Raw genomic sequence first — 23,556 nt, forward strand, 5'->3', positions numbered from 1 at the left:
TGAACTTCAGCACAGGTCTGAGAATATTACAGCCAGGCTGATGCAGAGTCCCTGAGCTAAAGTTGGCTCTTACTTGAATCCTACACAATGCAGGAATAGCCTGTGTGGCCTGGCTGCAGCACCCCACAATAGCTGGCTGAGAGCAGCCTGGGTGAGTAATGACTTCAGTGTGAATGTGGGGTGGCTGGAGGCACTGTCAACTTAACTGTGCTCCCTGAAGAAGGTTCTCTTGAAGGCAGATCTGAGTAAGGCACTTCTGTGGCCTTCACACCAATTATATCTGTTATGCCAATAAATCTGAACTCACCTATTTAAAAAAAAAAAAAAAGAGGCTCCCAGCCCAGCTGGTGTGGCTCAGTGGTTGAGCATTCACCTATGAACCAGGAGGTCATGGATTGATTCCCAGTCAGGGCACATGCCTGTGACTTTCCGGCTCAATCCCCAGTGTGGGGCGTGCAGGACGCAGCCGATCGATGATTCTCTGTCATCATTGATGTTTCTCTCTCTCCCTCTCCCTTCCTCTCAGAAACCAATAAAAATATACTTAATAAAATAAAGGCTCTCAGATTGGGTTATAAAATAAAATCTAAATAGATGCTATATATAAGATCCCTTAGGGTTTCAAAGGTTTTAAAAGGATTAACACATACCAGGCAAATGTTAACGAAAAGAAAAAAAACAAGTTATGGCTTCACTGTCATACATGCAAGGCAAACAAATCACAAAATGAAAAAGGATATAATTCCTGAAACATTAATTTCATTAATGCCTGACTCCCCCTTGGAAATGCCACCTGACACAGAAGCTGGGCTAGAGCAGACTCTTGTTGAATGAACTGTACATTTCCTCTGAAGATGGGAGATAATGTATGTAAAGCTGTTGTAGTATTTAGTACTGAAGAGAGGAACTAGGAAATCTGTTTTTCACTCAGTACTTGCAATGGACTTTTCCAGATCACAATGCCAACATAAAAATAACTGACATTTAAAAGTATATGAAGTCAGAGTGGTTCTATGAAATGAAAAATAAAAATCCATTTGTACTGCTCTTTTTGCCTTTCACTAACTTCCCATTTTTAAGGACTTCTACTAGAGACTCAGCAGGTCAAGGAGGTTGGTTGAGCCATTCCATAGCCATGAAAGGTGGCAGTTGCTACTGAAAAACAACTCCAGCACAAACGTCACGAATCTTCTCTGAGCCTTCCAAGGACTCAGATATGTGACTTTTGACACCCTGGCTTAACATTACTCATTTGGGTCAAAACAAACAGTTCCCTCCTTGGGAAGGGATCTCTGTCTCCCCCACCACCACGCTCCCCAGTGAGAACTCATTCATAACTATCTCCACGGCATTCCTCTCTTGGGCAGGTAGATGACAAGTGAAAGACGACATGATTTCCCCAGGCTACTTGGTGAGTCAGTCGCACAGCCAGGAACAAAACCGAGAGGCCCAGCCCTACTTACCCTGTGACACCTGTTCAATAAAGTGACTAAACAATTATTTACTCTGGGACTTGCTCTACAAGCACCAGACCAGTTTCAGTCCATGTGTTCCAGGAGCATGCAATCCACAGGAAGAGATGAATGAAAGGGGCCAACAGGTGGAGAACATGTTTACATAGATGACTAAGTTCTGACATCTAATGCACAGAGTAGTGTCTATAGTTAACATTACTGTATTGTATACTTGAAATTTGCTAAGAGAGATCTTAAAGCTTATCGCCACACACACAGACAAAGGTAACTATGTGAAGTGAAGGATGTGTTAACAAATAACCTGATTGTGATAATCATATCTCAATATATACATATGTCAAATCATCACATTATACACCCTAAACTTACACAATGTTATTTATCAAAAAGCTGGGGGGTGGGGAGAAGAAAAACAAAGATAGTATATTGTGAACATGCCTCTGCACATGCTACTTGACAGTGAAGAGTAAAAGGAGGAATGTGTGAGTTTGGGGCTCACTATTTTCCAGGGTGAGGTATTTCAAAGCCTTCTTAATTTTTAACCTTCTATTTGAGCTTTCACTCATTCTATTTTGGAACTTCACTCCTGAGTACCAGAGCCTGTGCAAGAAGTTTCAAATAAAAGCCTACACGAATGGACTCAGGTTATAGACCCAGGAAGAAGATTACTCTGAGGCTCAGACTCCAGGAGCAGCAGTTTCTGGGTGTGCAAGTATAGATTCCCTGAGACTAGGGGCCCAGGGCAAATGGTTTCTAAATTCCTATCGGAGGAAGTCAGAACAGATATTTCCCAAGTCCCTCTTGCCTTCTGTTGGCCAGTTGCAGGTCAGCAGTCTTCCCCTTCTGCTCCATCCCCCCAAGAATGGCCATCACAGGGTGTGGCCCCCCTCTCCTGAATATTATTTTTTTTAAAAAAATATTTTTATTGACTTCAGAGAGGAAGGGAGAGGGAGAGAGAGATAGAAACATCAATGATGAGAGAGAGTATTGATCAGCTGCCTCCTGCATGTCCCCTTCTGGGGATTAAGCCAACAACCGGGGCATGTACCCGTGACCGGAAATGAACCCAGGGCCCTTCAGTCTACAGGCCGACGCTCTATCCACTGAGCCAACCCAGCTAGGGCAATATTATTTTTCTTTTTTTTTAAATCCTCACCCGATTTTTAGAGAGAGTGGAAGAGAGAGGGAAAGACAGAAAGAAATACATAGGTTGGTTGCCTCCTGCACATGCCCAGACCAGGGTCCCGCCCGGGGAGGAGCCTGCAACCGAAATACTTACCCTTGACTGGAATCAAATCTCGGACCTTTCAGTCTGCAGGCCGACGCTCTACCCACTGAGCCAAACTGGCTAGGACTCATCTGAATATCCTAACAGACCATCTCCAACTTGCAGCTGGGGATTGTTTGTTGCTCCCCTTCACCTCCTACTCGGCTGTTCTCTCTCAGCCAAGCAGCATGTGGGAAAGTGGGTCAAACAAGGTTTTAACTAATTCTTATAGCTAAAAATACAATAGTCTTCCCAATTATATTATTGTGTCTGGATATCAATGTTGGGCAGAGGTTTGCTTTTAACTATTATTTGATCGTGGTTCTTGGCCAAGACCTTATATAATGTTGCAAAACTAACATTCTGTCTCAATACTCAAGGACCCCAAAGCCCGCCTTCCTTCCCACCACCCCTCTTACCTTGCAACTTAGTCTTTAGTTTATTTCTAACTCCCTATTTAATCTCAATTAATTTAACATTGATACCAAACTTTTATCTAACTTAGTGTTCATATCCCAATTTAGTCAATGCCCAATAACTTCTTTTATAGTATTTTTCCTTCTATTATAGGATGCAAACAAGACCAGATATTGCATTTATTTCTCCTTTCTCCTTAGGTTCCTTCAATTTAGAACATTTCTCCAGCCTTTGAGATTTATGACATTGACCTTTTTAAAGAAATAGAATATTCCTCATTTTGTGTTTGTCTGATTTTTCCTCATGGTTAGTTTCGGGTTATGCATTCCCCACCAGAATACTGCATAGGTGATGTTGTGTCCTTCTCAGTGCATTATAGCTAGAGGCACATGCTGTCCATCTACCCCTCACTAGTAATGTTCATTTGGACAATCTAGTCAAGGTGTTGTTCCGTTTTTCCACCATATATTACTACTTTGTCCCTAATCACTCATAAGCAATCTGTGGGAGACATTTTAAGACCACACACACATGCTCCTCCTCAGAACCCACCGCCACTCAGCTCAGCACCCATTGATGATTCTTGCCTAACCAGTCCTCGTTTTGATGATTGCAAAATGATTGGTAGCAGCTCCAGCATTCACTCCACATTTACCAGTCGGCAATCAGCCTTATACTGGAAGTAAGAGTCCTCTTTTCGCCTCCATTTATTTGTTTGTTTATTTGCATGGATTCCTATTTTTTCCAAAGGCCTATATTTCATTAATGTCCTTAATTATTCTGTGCTCAAATTATCCCGGATCTGGCGAGTGGAAGCCCCTTCAAGTTGGCTCCTGTATCCTTGTGACTTGTTTTTAAACATTCCCTTACTTTCTGCCATGACAAATGCTCCAGGTCCATCTATACTGTTCCCCTTCCCATCCCTAACTTTTCCTCTAAGGCCATCCTTACAGCCTACTCAGCAAGATGAATGCTTGAAGGTGGTGCTTTCAGGAGCAAAGGAGAGGGTCCAAAACACCACTGTGGTCAACAGTTTTAGATGTCACTGGGCTCTTGGCAAGCCACATCACCTTATCTGCTGTCGTCTTAGGCAGGTGCTCCAGACAAGGAAAGAGTAGCTTGGACCATGCAGCTTCAGTTATTGACTCCTCTACTGTGTGCTGGGATCAGTGAGGGATACACAAGATTATAAGACACCATTCCAAGGAGATTGCGGACTAGCAGGATAGACACACATGTACATAAATACCCATAATACACCCCTGAAAGTATTTTCCTTGTGCTGTCAATGAGGTCCCTAACGGGGTTTGGGGAGCTCCAGGGTGAGGGACAGTAGTTATACCTGGGAGAGCTTGAGAAGGCTTCATTAAGGTGACTTTGGGATTAGACCTTGAAGAAGGTAGAATTTGGAAAGATGGTTTTCCTGGTGAAAAAGTCACTATGTATGAATTCTCAATCAGGTATGAGTTTGCAACATCATGCAACTAGATCTAACCTCTTGATAGCTAGGTGCTGTAAGGCACATAGAACTCCAACAAGTATAGGACTTGATGCCCCACTAAGTAAAGAACCATCACGATGCCATCTAATTTTTATTTTCAGACACAGATGGAACATGTCCTTCATTCACCCGACTGAGCTTCCACAGTGCAGTGGTTGGTACGGGACTCCGGGTAAAGTTGATGCTCTACACGAGAAGAGACCCGACCTGCGCACAAGTCATCAACGCCACAGCTTTGGGGAACTTGAACGTGACCAAGAGAACCACCTTCATTATCCATGGGTTCAGGCCAACAGGCTCCCCTCCCGTTTGGATAGGGGACTTAGTAGAGGGTTTGCTCTTCATAGAGGACATGAACGTGATTGTTGTTGATTGGAATCGAGGAGCTACAACGGTATTATACAACAAGGCTGCTGATAAGACCAGAAAAGTAGCAACAGTCTTGAAGAAATTTATCGATCACCTGTTGGTAAGGGAGCATTCTCTTAGATGATTCCGGGCTAAATTGAAACTGGCTCATTATCTGAAGAGTGAAAGCCAAGGAGTATCGGCAGTGAACAGGGGAACTATTTTGCAGATCCACATAAGCCCCAGGGGAGGGAGAGGGAAAGCCCATAAGGATGGCTGTGCAGGTTGTTCACTGCACAAGGCGCCCACCTAAGGGAGCATCATTGCCATTATAGATGCATATGTTTGTTAAAATAATTTTCCAGCGAATGACAGCAAAGTATCCTTAGGAAGAGGCATATTTTTCTAACTCACGTAAAGGTGTCCTGTGGGGAGGACAGGTTCTGTCTAGGGCAGTGATGGTGAACCTTTTGAGCTAGGCATGTCAGCATTTTGAAAAACCCTAACTTAACTCTGGTGCCATGTCACATATAGGAATTTTTTTGATATTTGCAACCATAGTAAAACAAAGACTTATATTTTTGATATTTATTTTATATATTTAAATGCCATTTAACAAAGAAAAATCAACCAAAAAAATGAGTTCGCTTGTCACCTCTGACACGCGTGTCATAGGTTCGCCATCACTGGTCTAGGAGTTTCTTGGCTTCAATGATTAGATCTTCCTTAACTTCTATAGCTGTTCCTCTTCCTAGAAATGTCAAAAGTTTAGTGACTAGACTGTCCAAAACCAAAACTGATACACATAGTCTGATGAGAGATTTCAGTATATATATGATTTATGTCTTTAGAGAACTTACTAAATAACTCTTTTTTAAAAAATTTTTTTTTATTGATTTCAGAGAGGAAGGGAGAGGGAGAGAGATAGAAACATCAATGATGAGAGACAATCATTGACTGGCTGCCTCCTGCACACACCCCCACAGGGCATCAAGCCTGTAACCCAGGCACTCAACCCGAATCGAACCTGTGACTCAACAGTCCGCTGAGCCAAACCGGCTAGGGTGATTAAATAACTCATGAATTGCCCCTTTTATGAAAAAAAAAAAGTGACTTGTATCAGGACTCTTTTAGAGTGAGTCACTGTGTCTAACAGTGGCATACGTTTTATAAGAGTTCCCCACCTAAGCTACAGCCCTGGAAAGGTAAATATTCAAACGACTCATGACAGGCTGTCCCCACAGACTATGGTCAATGTGATCCACTCCTACCCTACTTTCCTTCCCTCTCCATGGTAAATTTATTTAACTGAGCAAACATGAAGATAAATAAAAGTTCATCGAAATGTATTGTTGCCCTTCTCCCCAACTGAGAAGGTTTTACAGATGTTTTGGCTTGGTTTCTAGAAGAAACATGAATGGAGACACCATGGCCGAAAGGGTTAGGCACAGGATTGGAGTTGGACGGTCTGGTTTGAATGCTACTCTGACCCCTCCCCACTGCCTGGCCGTGGGCAGATCACTTTTACTCCAGGCCTCAGTTTTCTCATCTGTGTAATCAAATGAATAGTATTTACTTTGCAAGGGTGTAGTGACACTTAAGTGAGATAATGGATATAAGGTGTTTAGATGTGTTTCTCCAAAATCAACAGATAGGACATTTCTCCAAATGTTGTCAACTCCTTGGCCCCCACAATTTATAATGATGGATCTCTTGAAATTCCAGACAAAAGGAGCATCTCTTGACGACATTTACATGATTGGAGTAAGTCTAGGAGCCCACATATCTGGGTTTGTTGGAGAGGAGTACAATGGGAAGCTGGGGAGAATTACAGGTAAGGCTTCCTGTGAATGGACATGGGGTGGTGAGCCTGGGCAGGGGAGCATGATGTAGGCAATCCAAGTCCTTGGCTTGAAAGCCAGATCTTCTTCCAATTATTTAACGTTCTCTTGTGCAAAAGGAAGACCAATGTTGACCTCAGATTATTATTTAATAAGATATATGCAAAGCACTTTGCAAATTACATATGCTATAGAAAAGATTGGTGGTGACTTTATTTCTGTTATGGCTAGAAAAACAGCTATGTCTCTTGGGTATTTAATCTCTGTGCCTCAAGCAGATATCCTTCTTCCTTTCATTTAATCCAGAATAGCTTGAACTACATACCTAATAAATTTCTGTCCCCAGGCACAGCAGGAGTTTCACAATAGGAAAATGAGATTGGAATTTTGATGGTGCAGGTTTACTCTCTGAATATTAGCTTTCAAGCTAAAACTCAGCAACACAACAGGTCAAATCCCAAACGAACCTGTGTTGGGTTCTCCTGTCTAATATGCTAGTAACTCTCCTGGGCTACAAATGGAGGGCTGAAGGAGGTGTTCCCTTTCAGAAACTTAAGACTCTCCCATTTATACCTTCCCCAGAATTCATGCTCACATGGAGATAGCTATTTTAATTATAGGGAGTCTGGAAGGTAAATAAGGAGGGAGGGGAGAGGTAAAAGATGCAATTTAGGCCCTAAAAGATTAGAAGGTAAACTTTTAGGGTCACAAGTCTGAATGTGCTACTTAACTTGACAGGTAGCCCCTGGGCAAGTAATTCTCATTCTCATTCTCTCTCTCTCTCTCTCTCTCTCTCTCTCTCTCTCTCTCTCCCTCTCTCTCTCACCATTTGCTGGTACTTGAGGTCACATTCTTTTTACTTTACTTTTACCCTGAACCAGGTTGCCCTTATTTTTCTTATTTACCTGCTTTCTTAGGGAAGCAAAGCTCTTTTTACTTTTTACAACTATTACTATGTTTTAGAAAACAACATGTTCTTACCTAAAAAAATAGTTCCTTTTCCCCTATGGGTACAAAGAACAGATGACTTGAATTTGCTTGTACTCCTTTACTGATTTCCATGGTATTACATACGTCCATCTGAATTCAAGCTACCAACCTGACATCACAGACACAAAGTTCCGGGAGAAATGAGCAAAATTTACTCCCCAGTACTAGTCCCAGACCACCACTGGCTTATTCTACTTAACCCCCAGTCTCGCCCTTCAGCCTCCCAGCAAACCTGTTCCACAACTACTTTGAATGTGAATGCAATGTGACCTGGCCTCTGACCATGGAAATTTCCCCAGCCCGCCTTCCTTCCACTCTCGTCCACATGGCCCTGCTCTGTGACCTGGACTCAGCCATTGGCAGCTCAGTTTTCTTTCTCCACTGACTCCCCCAGATTCTCCTGATTCCTCATCCTCTCTGAGCCCCAGGGTCAATCTCAGCTGTCCCTGAGAGCAGTTTCAGGGGTCAAGTATTTATTTCCCTTTTCCACTCATCTCCCACTGTCCTGCCTAAGTGGGGGTCCCTGGATTATGGAGTAGGAGTCTGGCCTGCTACCCAAGGACACAGTGCACTCCCACCTGCCAAGTATTGGATGGTTCTGCTTGTTAATAATCTAGGCCGGAATGGCTGCTAAATCTCTTCCCTGTCCCTTTCTTTCTTCTGCCCTTCCTTTTGCTTTTCCTCTCCAGGCACAGCTCCTGCATTTACTTCTCATTAATTTCTTCAACACAAGATAGCAGAGCATGAATAGATTTTAAAATATTTCAAGTACCCACATCACTTGATAATACATTAAATTTTCAATGAAAAAAAAATTTTTTTAATCCTCACCAGAGGATATGTTTATTTATTTACTTATTTATTTACTTATTTATCTTAATATACATTTTTATTGATTTCAGAGAGGAAGGGAGAGGGAGAGACAGATAGAAACATCAATAATGAGAGAGACTCATTGATTGGCTGCCTCCTGCAAGTCCCCCACTGGGGATCGAGCCCACAACCTGGGCATGTGCCCTGACCGGGCATTGAACCATGACCTCCTGGTTCATAGGTCCATGTTCAACCACTGAGCCATGCCGGCTGGGCAAGTATATGTTTATTTATTTTAGAGAGAGAGGATGGGAAAGAGAGAGAGGAGAGAAACATCGACTGGCTGCCTCCTGTAAGCACCCCCACTGGCAATGAACTCGAAACCTAGGTATATGCCCCGACTAGAATTGAACCCACAACCTCTTAGTTTATGGGATGATGCTCCAACCAATTGAGCAACACTGGCCAGGGCTAATTCTCAATCTTAACTGTGTGTAAAAATCACCTTGGAGTGCTGATACAATGTCAGCTTACTGAATCGGAATCTCTGCGGTTGGGGTCCAAGAGTTTACTGGGCTGTCCAATACAGTTCATTTTGTTTCTGTTCTACAATAATCTCAGCATGTTCTGAATTCAGATCTAGGAGTCCTTTTATAAGTCTTCTGAAGTAGCTATTAATTCTACCTCCATTTTGCAGATAAGGAAACTGAGGTCCAGAGAGGTAAAGTAACCTGCCTGAGGTCACACAGCTGGTTGTTACATCTACCTGACTCCAGTGGTCTCTGCCCACACAGTGGTCTCTGCCCACACAAGTACAGCTTACCTGTGATTTGTGGCTGACATTGTAAACTCATCCTTTGCTGTGGCTTATCACTAAGGAGAGCATTATGTCTAAGTTTATTGTGACAGTCCCCGTTTGTGCCTTGGGTCCTGATATAATTATTAACAGCGCCTTCATGACTCTTAAAATTGCCCTGGTTTGAACTTTATATAGTGAGCAGATTTATTGGCCATGGATCTGGAGGCTGCTGTACTGGGCTCTCACTGTCTCACTGTTCATCTTCTTACACCTCAAGTGGTGCTGTCTTCTGTGCAGACCAGGCTTCCCCAGCAAACTCTGTCCAAGGCTATGCGTTTCTCTTTTTTTGTTGAGAATATCTGTGGACTTGGGTGCCTGGGTATTCATCCATCTCCTCTCTCTTCAGTTTCATTGGGAGCAGATAGAAAAATAAGAGAAGCTGGGGGTGAGGGTGGAGAAGGAGCTAAGGAAACAAAGCAGATAAAGATAAGCCTCAAGGAAGCAAGAGTGTTGAGAGGGTAGAAATGGAGAAATTGAAGCTAGACCAGTGGTCGGCAAACTCATTAGTCAACAGAGCCAAATATCAACAGTACAACGATTGAAATTTCTTTTGAGAGCCAAAATTTTTAAACTTAAATTATATAGGTAGGTACATTGTTATTAACTTAATTAGGGTACTCCTAAGGGGCCAAAGAGCCGCATGTGGCTCGCGAGCCGCAGTTTGCCGACCACGGGAGACCCAGGAAAGTGGAGGCAAATATGCTATCTCTTGGATTTTATATGGAACACCAGGGAATGGGGAGATGTCATTTAAAATGACATTCATAGATAAAATCCTCCATAAGTCCCATGAAACTTTCCTCACTCCAGGCTTCTAGTAAGCGGGGCCTGTTGGAACCTCTGGTGTTTGTTTTTGTTTGTTTTTTAGTTTAAAGTTTTTATTTTGTGGTTACAGCATCATGGGAGCTGCTGTCTTGTTTTTACAGCTGTTTCATAATGATGGTGAGGAACGCCCAGCTAACATTGACCAAGAGCAAGAAATCAGTTCAGGCATTTATGGGATGGGTCAGTTCTATAGGAATTGACACCCACGTTGTTTCCCTCCTCGATACCCGGTCTGATACCTTCGCTGACAGGAGAGTTTCACTCTTTCCTACCGAGCTTGCCAGACTCAGGGCAATAAAACCCAGAGCTCCACAAGAGAGAGGTGATTGCATTGTGAGTCTGCAGCTCTGCTTAAGACACTTGATCTCCCTGAACCTCAGTTCATTCATATGTAAAATGAGAAAGATAATAGCTACCCTGCCTCCCTCACAAGCTTGTGATGTGGAGCTTATGAGCTGGTATATATGAATACAAATGGAAACTGTAAAGAAGAAAAGGTTTAGTGAAGTTTCTGGATCATTTGAAACGGGATAAAGATAAGTATAGTGTTTGCTTTTTATATGCACCCTTCGGTGCTTTTTCCTGAGGAACCAGTTTAGGTTCCCCTGTCCCCCGTATGTCTGTGTACTCTCTGCTGCTGAGCTGTGCACAAGCTATACCTCCCGGTGGAATCTGGATGCCATCCTCGGAGCACTGCCAGGGTAGCCACCTCTACTGTGGGAAAAGGCTAGAGGGTTGTGGAAAGCAGCCTGACGGAGCAGGATGGGAATGTGGGCGCTTGCCCACTCCGGGGTGCCCTGCAGCCTGCGGGCCTTCTTCAAGGAGAGGGATCAAAAGCTGCAGGTGACTCATTGCGTGGGGCTGCCAGATCAACTCTGTTTTCCTTCCAGGCCTCGACCCTGCCGGCCCTTTATTCAACGGGAAACCGCCCGAGGACAGATTAGATCCCAGCGATGCACAGTTTGTTGACGTCATCCATTCCGACATTGATGGTAACATTCCCCTGCTTGTGAGTCAGGGACCCCCTCACCCAGACTCCCGTGGAGTCTTCTCCTGGGGGGATTGTCATGCAGGGGCAGATCAAGTTCCTCCAGATTCCCTTTTCCTGTGGGGCAGAGTTCCAAATCCACAGACATCTTGAAGGGAAGATGTCTGTGGATCTTGATGCAGGCACCCAGGATCGCTGCTGGAGTAGAGGTGCTTTTCCCGTCATCTCTTCCTATTATTTTTATTTTTAAAAAATATTTTTTATTGATTTCAGAGAGGAAAGGAGAGGGAGAGAGAGATAGAACCATCAATGATGAGAAAGAATCATTGATCGGCTGCCTCCTGCACGCCCCACACTGGGGATCGAGCCCACAACGCGGGCATGTGCCCTAATCAGGAATCAAACTGTGACCTCCTGGTTCATAGGTTGATGCTCAACCACGGAGCCACCGAGGCTGGGCTTCTTCTTATTTTTAAAGTGATCATCTTGGCCAATCAAGGACTGGCTGCTTTGCACAGCATGTGGACAAATGTTTCCATATGTACAACTGGATCTCCATTCATGATTTCCTGTTTTTTTGTTGGTTCTTTCTCATTATTCCCCTAAGCTGAAATACAGTCCTGTGTTTTATAGCTCTACACAGAGTGATTTATTCTGAACTACCAGCTCTCTATGGATCTTCCTGGCCATTTCTAGCTTTTATGGTGCTGATTTCCTGTCTGGGATTAGTTGTGCATCATGGGGTTTGGGTGATGTTAAGGATGGGTCTTTATATCCAGATGTCTGAGAGAAGAGGTGGAGTAGGAACTTGGGGAGGGCTGAGAGGACAGAGCATAGTAATCATTTAATTGTACACCCCTTTTGTGATACAACCACCTTAAAAAATAACCTTGACCACCTTTCTTGGTGTGGTGTTCAGCAATTGTTTGCCTTAGAAAAAATATTTCTGTGAAACAGCTGTATTCTTGCTGTGTAGCTGCAGAGTATTACCTTAAGTGCAGTACCTCACTGCCATCTTCATGCTTGATGGGATAGAGCAATTCATCTTTTATTTTTGTAGAGAAAGTGAATTTTGAAGGAAAGCATATAAACTTTGTGGTCGGCAGAGATGGACTCAAATCCCAGATTTTGTTCTTTCTAGTGGGTTGTGTTTGTCCCTGAAGTCCTCTGAGCCTCATTCTCTTCATCTGTAAGTTACTTCATTTGAACTTACCAATAGCTACTTTGCAGACACTGTGAAATTAGAAGGTGTGTAAAACACCTCATATCATGCCTACAAACACATACAGGTTCTCAATAGATAATAACTATTATTATTGCAATGATGTAAACATTATTTATATACAAATATAAATAATCTTTTTAATCAAACATTTTACTGATTATTTGGGGTCTCAAGGTTAAAGAGAATAAGCAGTTATTAAATCTACTAGAGGCCTGGTGCACAAATTCGTGCACAGATGGGGTCCCTCAGCCTGGCTGGCGATTGGGGCCTGCTGGCCGGGGGGAGGGACAATGAGAGGTTGGCTGGGCCACAGGAGGTTGGCTATGGGAATGCACTGACCACCAAGGGTCAGCTCCTGCATTGAGCATCTGCCCCCTGGTGGTTAGTGCGCATCATAGCGACCAGTTGACCAGTTGTTCGGTTGACCGCTCGTAATGGTCGCTTAGACTTTTATATATATATAATTTTTTAGGTCCCTGTTTTCTGGAAGAGTTTCCAATCTCTGTCATCCTAGATCCCAAATTTTTAAAGATTATCCTAGATCCCAAATTTTTAAAGATTTTTTTTTTCTACTAAGTAAAAGTTCATTTTTCCCTGTTTCTTATTCATTAAAGAAATAGAGGGTTCCAGACAAATGTAAAGAAGAAAAGTATTGCTCTGGCTGGTGTTGCTTAGTGGTTGAAACATTGACCTGTGTTGCTTAGTGGTTGAAACATTGACCTGCACACCAAAGGGTCAAGGGTTTGATTCCCCATCAAGGGTGGGTTCCTGGGTTGCAGGTTCAATCCCTGGCCCCAGTTGGGGTGTGTGTGGGAAGCAATCAATCCACATGTCTCTCTCACATCAATGTTTTTCTCCCTCCCTCCCTCTCTCCCTTCCACTCTCTCTAAGAATCAATGGAAAGAATATCCTAGGGTAAGGGTGAGGATTAACAAACAAAAAAAAGAAAAAGAGAGAGAGATGTTGACCTGACTCCAGCATTCAGTACCTCTCCAAACCACTAGCTTACAGACATAGCTCTTCATTTCATGGGGTTCTTTTATCAGCCTTGCAGTGAATGAGTGACCAAGCTGTCTTATGTCTTTACAAATATCAGAAATAAATTCCATCACTATCTTCATAGTCTCCTATTAGAGTGTGTGTGTGTGTGTGCAGCAACGATGCTCTTTAACTAGCTAGGTAACTTTGGGCAAAATATTTAAGTAGGTATAATAATAGTAATAACAATAACAACAACAACAACAACAATAATACAGCCCTTGCCCATATCCTGCAGGCAAATGAGCTATGAGATGTGCAAAGTTCAAAGCAGTGTAAAGCGCAGTATATTCTCTTTTAGCACTGGGCTACAAGGAACCATTAGGAAACATAGACTTCTATCCAAATGGAGGATTGGATCAACCTGGTTGCCCCAAAACAATATTTGGAGGTAAGTTCAGATACTTTATATTTTGTAAAATAATGGTTTTTAAAAAGCATATTTTAAAAATCTGATATCCTATGTGGGGGTAGTTAATAAAAAAGATTCCTGAGAAAGTAGAGGTGGTATAAATATAAGTTATAAATTATAATTATTACTCAAATATACATTTGGTTAATAACCATAACCAAATGATTAAAAGCTATTATGAATTATCTGTCCCTCTTGAAAAGGTGTGTCTTTGACCTAGAAATCTCTTTTAGAGAAATAATAGGAAATGTAGACAAAAATTAAAGTGCAAAGGTATTCAACACAGTGTTATTTATAATGGTTAAATTTTTAGAAATTAAATTAAATGTCCAACATAGGAAAATTATTAAATGAATATGGTACATACATACAAAGGAATATAATTGTTAAAAGTCATATTTTAGAGGTTAATGAAAATGCTTACAGTATGATGTTAAATGAAAAAGATACAAACTCTAAAAATAAGCATGATCCCAACTTATTTTTAAGCTAGAGGCCCGGTGCATGAATTCATGCACCAGTGGGGTGCCTCAGCCTGGCCTGCAGGATCGGACTGAAATCGGCTCTCTGACATTCCCCAAGGAGTCCCGGATTGTGAGAAGGTGCAGGCCAGGCCTAGAGACCCCACTGGTGCACAATAGGGAGGTTGGCCAGCTGGGGAGGGACCACAGGAGGGCTCCAGGGTGTGTTCAGCCCCTCTTGCTCAGTCCTGATTGGCCGGACCCAGCAGCAAGCTAACCTACCAGTCAGAGCATTTGTCCCCTCGTGGTCAGTACACATCATAGCAACTGGTTGAGTGGTCGACTGTTTGCCCCCTGGTGGTCAGTGCACATCATAGCGAGCAGTTGAGAGGCCTTAGCATATCATTAGCATATTATGCTTTGATTGGTTGAATGGATGACCAGACACTTAGCATATTAGGCTTTTATTATATAGGACTAGAGTCACTGTTCTTGAAATTCTTGCACAGGTAGGGTCCCTAGGCCTGGTCAGCGATCAGGGCTGATCTGTGGGGTGACTGGTGGGGTGGTCACGGGGGCTCCCCACTGGTACCCGCCTTGGCTGGCCTGGGGCCTGCAGGCTGGGGGCAGCTCCTGTGTTGAGTGTCTGCCCCCCTGTGGTCAGTGTGTGTCATAGCGACCCGTCATTCTGCTGGTCGTTCTGCCATTCGGTCGATTTGCATATTAGGCTTTTATTATGTAGGATGTGTATTTGCACAGGTGTAAGTATAGAAAAGAAGACTAAATTTAAATGCTCCAAACAATAATTAGGATGATCTCTAGACATTAGACTTCTATGAGATTTTAACATCATTATTTACTATTTTCTAAATGAGCATATATTACTTTTATAACAGGAAAAACCTCACAAAACAAAAATGGACCAAATGAAAAACCTATCCCTCAGTGTTCTAAATGTTTATTTCACCATTGCTATAGAAAGTTAAACATCCTGGAAATAATTCTAGAAAAAGATGATCTTGTTACAAAATGGTAGCTATCTATGGCCCCATGGGAATGATGTAGTTTTTGAAAATGATCCTGATGAAATAGCATAATAGGGCCAACAATATGGTACCATAAATGGTAAGCAGTCCTGTCCTGTGTGATATAGTGTAACTACATCCATGAGCAGACAAAGATAACATGCTCCGCTTATAAAGGACATCCTCTGCATTGTTATTAGCTTCATTGTTTTTGCAAGTGGGAGATCTAGGAATAATAAACAAATATTGGCTTCCTAAGCGGGCATAAGAGGATAAATATTGATCTGACTCCAGCATTCAGTGCCTCTACAAACCACTAGCTCAGAGACATAGCTCCTCTTTTCATGGGATTTGATTCCCATTCAGAACCTTACCTCTTACCTCCATTGATTACCCATCTTTGGGACCTTTTCTGAGTGACTTCATCTGGACCCAGGGTGGCGTCATCCATCATCCTTTCCCAAAGCTATCTCTTCTTCTTTCCCATCTTGGGGATCTTCCTCTACCATTTCCCTCCCTCTCCCCCCATGGCTACTTTTTTTGATATCTTGAATAGTTTAAATGTACTTGCGTACTTGTCTTCTGCTAAAAACCTCTGGGGAATCTCTGACTACCACTGAATTTTTCTTCTCCATTTCACTGACAAAGGAAGGACATAGGTCGAGTTTTGATTCTACCACATAATAACTGTGTGACCTTGGTCAAGTCATTTAACCTCTCTGAGTCTCAAAGTCCTGCGAGATAAAACGGGGACAATCATGCTTGTCAATCTTTTCTCCTGTCACTTGTTAGCATGAATTCTGATCTATGGGTTTTTATAAGGATTGAATGGAATAGAATATACTGAAGCTGTTAGTACAGGGCCTGGTATATAGGAGACATGACAAATTGTGTTTGCGTGTGTGTGTGTGTGTGTGTGTGTATGTGTGTGTGTGTACATGCCGTCTGTCATATAACATTATTAAATGCTACAACTGCTCTACTCTTTAATCATTCCTTTCACAACCCAGGAATGCAGTACTTTAAATGTGACCACCAGAAGTCCGTGTACCTGTACCTCTCTTCCCTGAGAGAGAACTGCACTGTCACTGCGTATCCCTGCGACTCCTACCGGGATTATAGGAACGGCAAGTGTGTCAGCTGTGGCACACCACAAACGGAGTCCTGTCCACTTCTGGGTAAGTCCAACAAGCAGTTTTTCTTCTGATTAACAAAGAGCAAATTTTTGGTAGGAATCCCAGCACCATTTTACTATCTAAAAATAAGCCTGGAAATTGTGTGCTTTTGGAAAATTTATATGGTCAGCTTTTTCTAGCCAATTTGTTCTGTGAAGTACTCTGGGGTCTTCTAATCAATGTTAGAAAAGCAACCTGTATAGCAGTGGTTCTCAACCTTCCTAATGCCTCAACCCTTTAATACAGTTCCTCATGTTGTGGTGACCCCCAACCATACAATTATTTTCGTTGCTACTTCATAACTGTAATTTTGCTACTGTTATGAATCGTAATGTAAATATCTGATATGCAGGATGTATTTTCATTGTTACAAATTGAACATAATTAAAGCATAGTGATTAATCACAAAAACAATATGTAATTATATATGTGTTTTCCGATGGTCTTAAGCGACCCCTGTGAAAGGGTCATTCGACCCCCAAAGGGGTCGCGACCCACAGGTTGAGAACCGCTGCTCTATAGGATTTCATCCAGAAGGCAGTGCAACCTCTTTGGACCCTTTATTCTAGCATGAAAAAGAAGGTTCCAGAAAAGTTTCTAAGCCCACCCAGGGCACAATCCCCTTATGTAGCCTGCTCCCTTGGGGACAGGAATGCCCTCTCATTGTACACAACCTCTTTGCTCCCTTCGGTCACATGAGCCTTGCAGAATTACTCCTTCCGACAAGTTGTGCCTGTAAGTGCCTTCATATCGTACTGACTCTCGTGTGCACTGTACGGGGGTGGGATGGGGTGATGGATACTGTGGAGGCTGCGGGGATATTTGCTAAGGGTTAATAGAAACATTTCAGGTGGTGAGGACCTTGGAACCAGAGAGTTAGGAGAATTTTCTAATTGCTCCCAAAGGAAAAACCCAAGTTAACGTCAGGGCGTTCTGTAGACAAGGGATTCTCAACCCTGATTATGCATTGGAATCACCTGGAGAGCTTTTTAAAAATACTGATGCCCGGGTCCCACCCCAGTTCAAGTCAGAAGCCAGAGGCAGTTCTATAGGAATGGGGACAGAGGAGAGAGAGCAAGGCCACTCTGAGGTACTGAGGGGACTCAGTCTCCTTCCTGAAGTCACACGTGTGAAGGACATTCATCTGCTTGATGACATAGCCACATGGCAAACGCAGGTTCTATGCAGCTTAGGGGCTCGATTGCAGTTCAAGAAAACACATTGCTTTGCAAGAGTGATGCTGTTCTAGGTCCCTGAATCTGTTTAAGCTATAAAATGAATGTATTACTGAAAAATATCAGCACTATTTTTAGTCTGCTCCACTTCTCCACCTGCTACTGAGAACCAGGCTGGGTGATGTAATGTCAGTGGAAAGGAGGGAAAACCACGGTAGGGCCCTTTGCATGTCCCAGCTCTTAGGGATCAGGTAGTGAGTAGAGTGTGGTGGGTGCTGGGCAGGCACTGCCCTGGTGGCCCTTTGGGTCCTCACCATGAGGGTGGGCGTGAGGGAAATTACCTCAGTGGTGATGGAAGCCAAACTCACTGTTCTTGCCGCCTCCCCAACTGCTTTTACGTTTATGTAAAACATGTTAACATTACACTTTTCCAACTTGTTTTGTAGGCTATTTTGCTGATAATTGGAAAGACTATTTAACGGAGAAAGACCCTCCTATGACTAAAGCATACTTTGACACAGCTGAGGAGAAACCGTTCTGCAGTGAGTGAATGTGGTTGTTGCTTTTACCCAACCCCTTTACTTTTGGAATGACTGAGTCTCAGCTTCCCAGCTACTTCTTAGTAAATGCAGGCCATGGTGCAGTACGGACTTTGGAGCTGGAAAGACCTAGGTCGAATCTTGACTCTACATCATAGCTGTGCGACCTTAGTCAAGACATTTGACCTCTCTGAGTCTCAATGTCCTGCTAGGTCGAATGGGGATAAGAATGTCTATCTTCTGGGTAATAAGGATTGAAATATCAACAAAGTTGTTAGCTTCATTGGATGGCCATTGTAATCGCTAACATCTTCCAGAAAATTGCTTGATCCCCCAGAGACATAAGATTGGCTCTAGGAAAAATTGGGTGTCAGCCACATCTATGGGTGGATCAGCTCCACCTCTAAAGCAACTATGATGACCTTCAAAAGATGTTGAGAGATTGGGTATTCCAGCTGGGAGCTAAATGAGGTAATAGATAAGATGGCCTGAGAAGCAAGGAATTTTCCCTGGCAGATGTATGTCTTGTAATCTTGTCTCCCTTTTCACTTTTCTTGGGAACAACACTTGTAAAAGAGGCTGCAGATCACTGGGTTTCCCTCTTTCTTTAGAGCCACATATGGCAGCCAAGGGTTTTGTGTCTGCCAGGTCCAAATGGAGCAGGCCCTTGAGCAATAATGGGTCATAAAATGGCAACTCCAGGGCTTACCTTACTCCTTTGTGGGACAACCATCTCCCTGAGCCTCTTTCCCCTTCTCTACAAGTCTGACCAAGAAATAGCAAATTTGAATGTCATCGTGGGATCCCATCTTCCCAAAGCATCCTTGACCTTGGTGAGCAAAGAGTGAGGAGGAAGCCCTAGCCAGTTTGGCTCAGTGGATAGAGCGTTGGCCTGCAGACTGAAGGGTCCCAGGTTCGATTCTGGTCAAGGGCACATGCCTGGGTTGCGGGCTCGATCCCCAGTGGGGGGCGTGCAGGAGGCAGCCGATCAATGATTCTCTCTCATCATTGATGTTTCTATCTCTCTCTACCTCTTCCTTCCTCTCTGAAATCAATAAAGAAATATATTAAAAAACCAAAAAGAGTGAGGAGGAAGAAGAGTCCTCCAAACATGTCAGGCACGCTCATTTATTGAGTAGGAATTTAATGGGTGTCTATAAGATGTTATTGCTGAGATTATAAAGAGGAATAATCTTCCCTTTATTTCTTCCCACTTATTGTTGTAGTATATTTTAGTTTTATCACTTTTTTGTAACCTCATAAGACACTATTCAGGCAATATTTACTAATATATAGAATGTACCCATTCATTTACCACGTTTTTATTATCATTTTTTCTTGCATTTTAAAAATACAGTAAAGTGTGCTGACTAATACTGGGAGAATCCCAGAGCATGATAAGAATTCCAAGAGGTAGATCTGACTTAATCTGAGGGTCAATGAAGGCCTCCTGGACGAAGTGACATTAAGCTGAAACCTGATGGATGAGTTGGCAAAGGTGGCAAAGGAGTGTCCAAGTGAGGGGAAGGCTCAGGAGCAAGAGGGAGCTTGGCAGTGCAGGTGGTGTGGCATGACCGAAGAAGTGAAGGGGGAGGCTGGATACGCTGGTGGATGTGGCCCAGGCTGGGGAAGACCTTGACAGCTGTGGAGGGTCTCTACATGGCCACCTGGTTGGCTTATTCTAAAATGGGCGGGGATTGAAATGAACCTGTCACTCAGCAGTAGGCCATGAGACCTCGTTCAATAGGTGGGAACACTGTTTCAACGGTAATGCCTAAACATCGCGACTGGATACCATTGGGTTCTGCTGTCACTCAAGCCATCTTTACCAAAGGGAATAGAAAGGCATTTTAGAAAATTTTGCCCTAATGTTGGCAGAGAAACTAGAGAAGAATTTAAAAAGAGACTCAGTTATTAGGGAGGTTGGGTTTTTAAAAACTGGCCCTTTAGGAGAACAGTTGGGAGTATCTCTCTCTTACCATGTTTTCTCCTGGTTTTGCAGTATATCATTACTTTGTGGATATTATAACTTGGAACAAGAACATAAGAAGAGGGTCCATTACAATCAAATTGAAAGACAAAGCTGGAAATACCACAGAATCCAAAATTGATCAGTAAGTTGGGTTGGGATCATTTACAGTTTGCTATTTTCCTTTTTTGCTCAGAGACATTGAATTCCAAATATACCCGTTTTCTTATTTACATGTCTGTACTTTCCTTTGTTTTACAAAAGATATAAGGGGACATATTGTTTAGTTGCTTCCTGTGGCTCTTGATCTCCCAGGATCTTTACAAATGTAATTGGTGCAAGGATTTATTACCCTGTCTCCTCTCTTCCTCCTTCCCTCCCTTCTTTCCCTTTCCTACTTCACCCTTCACCCTCCCTTCCTTTTCTCCCTCTTCTCCTTCATTCCTTTGTTTAAGCATTTAATTACAAAACTCATCTTTGCTTGCTGTAAAGGACTTAGACAGTTAAGGAGTATGTAAAATATAAGTGCAAATTCTTGGTCCATCCCAACAATCCCACCCTCACAGGCATCCACCCCCGTACACATATGTTTCTATTCTCTTATGAGCTCATACTATACATAAACATACTTACATATATATACACACATATATATGTAAACATATGTATATGTTCTTGAAACTCAGAAAATGTAACTTGCAATTGAAAATTGGAAACACCCTAAAACCCGCACAGTGAGGAAATGGTTGATTTAAATGTTCCCATATAATAGAATACCATTCATGCATTGGGATTATTTATAAAACATATTAAATGAGATGTTTATAGTATACTAAGTGAAATACTTCAGGATATCAAATTATGCCAAGTATAAAATTCAACATGTATTATCTATGTATAAATTTTTAGCTTAACTTAATAAAAAATGAAATAGAAATATGGCAAAATATTAGATTGCCCCCTGGGTTGTGGAAATATGAGTGCTTTCTCTCAGTTTCTCTTTATTTTTTCAATTTTCTATATATTGTATATATGTATTATATATGTATATTTATATATTGTTTAAAATTGTTAATACTTGTTTCATCTATTACTTTTACAATTGAGAAAAAGAACAAAGAAACCAAAACTCTTTAAGCAAAAACACTTGAGGCTTATTTTATTCATTTTCTCAGGAAATGTGTCCTGGTTCCCGTTGTCTAGTAGGTATTTGGGTTGTCTCTTGGCCTTACCCATTGAGGACCAAGAAGAATGTCATCTGAAACTGGCAATTGCCTTATGGATTCAGTGTGTAGATAGAGACAGTGTGGATGGGTGGTTTAGAGGTGACTTTTCAAATATATTTTTATTGATTTCAGAGAGGAAGGAAGAGGGAGATGTAGAAACATCAATGCTGAGAATCATTGATCGTCTGCCTCTTGCACGCCCCCTACTGGGGATTGAGTCCGCAACCTGGCATGTGTTATGACTGGGAATTGAACTGTGACTTCCTGGTTCATAGGTCCATGCTCAGCCACTGAGCAACACCTGCCAGGCGAGGTGACTTTTTTTTTTTTAATATATAATATATATTTCTTTGTTGATTTCAGAGAGGAAGGAAGAGGGAAACAGAGATAGAAACATCAATGATCATTGATTGGCTGCCTCCTGCACGCCCCCCACTGGGGATCAAGCCTCCAACCTGAGCATGTGCCCCTGGCCAGAATCGAACCTGGGACCCTTTGGTCCGCAGGCCAACGCTCTATCCACTGAGCCAAACTAGCTAGGGTGAGGTGACTTTTTTTTTAAATGCATCCTTGGATAATAATGATAATAGCCTTTGTTTATTGAAGTAAGTACATTACACACATTAGTTAATGCAATTCTCACTAAAACCCTGTGAGGTAGTATTACCATCTCTATTGTACATATGAGGAAAGTGATTTGGCCAGTATCACACAGCTGGCTGATCAGGGTGAATGAGGTGAAAGCAGAGACAGATCTGTTCAACCCCAAAGCCCATAGCTTTAATCACTATATTATATTCCTCCCACTAAGCTGTATTGCTCCCTCCACCCCACCATTGTTAGGATTTGTGAGTAGTGGGTTTTTTGGGGATCTTCATTGATCTATTTCAATGACCGCACTATAGTATCAGTGTTCTCATACCCACAGTGGGGCAGCATTTTCAGGGAGGGCACCCTCTGTGTAGCACATCTTGAAGAATCAGCCTCAGGTAGTTTCTGAGCTGTGACCTTCAGTGAGGAAGCGAGGCAGAGACCTCATCTGGAGATTCTAGGAAATAGCAGGGGAGATCATGCAGTTATATAATGGAGAGTGTTCACTTAGCAAAACATGAGTATTCATGTCAATAATTGCTTACGTATTTACTAGTACCTGGCATAGGAGTTTTAATTTTACATAGTTAATTTCTTCCAAGTAGGGACTCCTAAATTTGGAGGGTTTTTAAATCTTGATTACAATAGAGACCTTAACATCTTCATATTAGTCATGTTTAATCATTCTCATTTTAGTCATGTTTGTGAAAAAGTCATCACCAATCAGAGAATATATGGGAATAAAAGGAAATACTTGTTTTATTATGTGGGAAATAATGGCTACTTTTTTTGCAAGGTAAACTTTGACATTTTAGTATTATTTTTACAATTTAAGGTAAAGGAAATGATATTACAGTATGTACTTTGAGTTTATCCAGTCTTACCAGACTATGGGTGCAAATGGAGTCACATTCAAGGTTATTATCTGCCTGATGACTCTTTCTATATCCATGTTTCACATGTATTTCTTGTTTTTAACCTTTTAAGAAATTGAAATATAATTCACATCCTATAACAGTCATCCTTTAAAAGCACCTGTTTCCTTGTCTGTGAAATGAAGATACTAATACTCACCTTGCAGTAATTTTCAGGGGGTTGGAGACATGTGTCAAGAGTTGAGGATGCTGCCTGGCTATTGTAGGCAGCACAAACCTCTCTAAAGTCATAGCATTTCCTTGGTCCTGGGGTCAGCAGTGCTTGAGAAGCCAGTGGACTTTGCCCACGAAAGTCGGCTATTGCAGGCTATGGAGTCAAATGGCTGCCTGCTTACTGATTTATAAGTTTCAAAACTCTTTTCTTTCACTAGCAATCAATATCCATTTAAAAATAGTATTTCTGAAGGCCTGGGGTGGGGGGCAGGGGCAGGCTAGAGGGAGTCAATGGTGGGTGGGGGGGG

At 42.3% G+C, this 23,556-nt stretch overlaps 1 protein-coding gene across 4 annotated transcripts in view; it reads left to right on the forward strand.

The window, feature by feature from the left end:
- LIPH (lipase H) overlaps window positions 1–23,556 on the forward strand; it is a 39,998-nt gene that overhangs the window by 13,468 nt on the left and 2,974 nt on the right. The window contains exons 2-8 of one of the 4 annotated variants that reach the window (XM_006084822.3): window positions 4,762–5,129; window positions 6,734–6,842; window positions 11,227–11,328; window positions 13,889–13,978; window positions 16,496–16,663; window positions 18,282–18,377; window positions 20,377–20,488. In XM_006084822.3, coding sequence (XP_006084884.1) covers window positions 4,762–5,129; window positions 6,734–6,842; window positions 11,227–11,328; window positions 13,889–13,978; window positions 16,496–16,663; window positions 18,282–18,377; window positions 20,377–20,488 — 1,045 coding nt within the window. The remainder of the gene's footprint in view (window positions 1–4,761; window positions 5,130–6,733; window positions 6,843–11,226; window positions 11,329–13,888; window positions 13,979–16,495; window positions 16,664–18,281; window positions 18,378–20,376; window positions 20,489–23,556) is intronic. The other 3 variants (XM_023750591.1, XM_023750592.1, XM_023750593.1) reach the window with 3 other exon arrangements.

This window comes from Myotis lucifugus, unplaced genomic scaffold (assembly GCF_000147115.1).
Source record: "Myotis lucifugus unplaced genomic scaffold, Myoluc2.0 scaffold_14, whole genome shotgun sequence".
NCBI classification, from domain to species: domain Eukaryota; kingdom Metazoa; phylum Chordata; class Mammalia; order Chiroptera; family Vespertilionidae; genus Myotis; species Myotis lucifugus.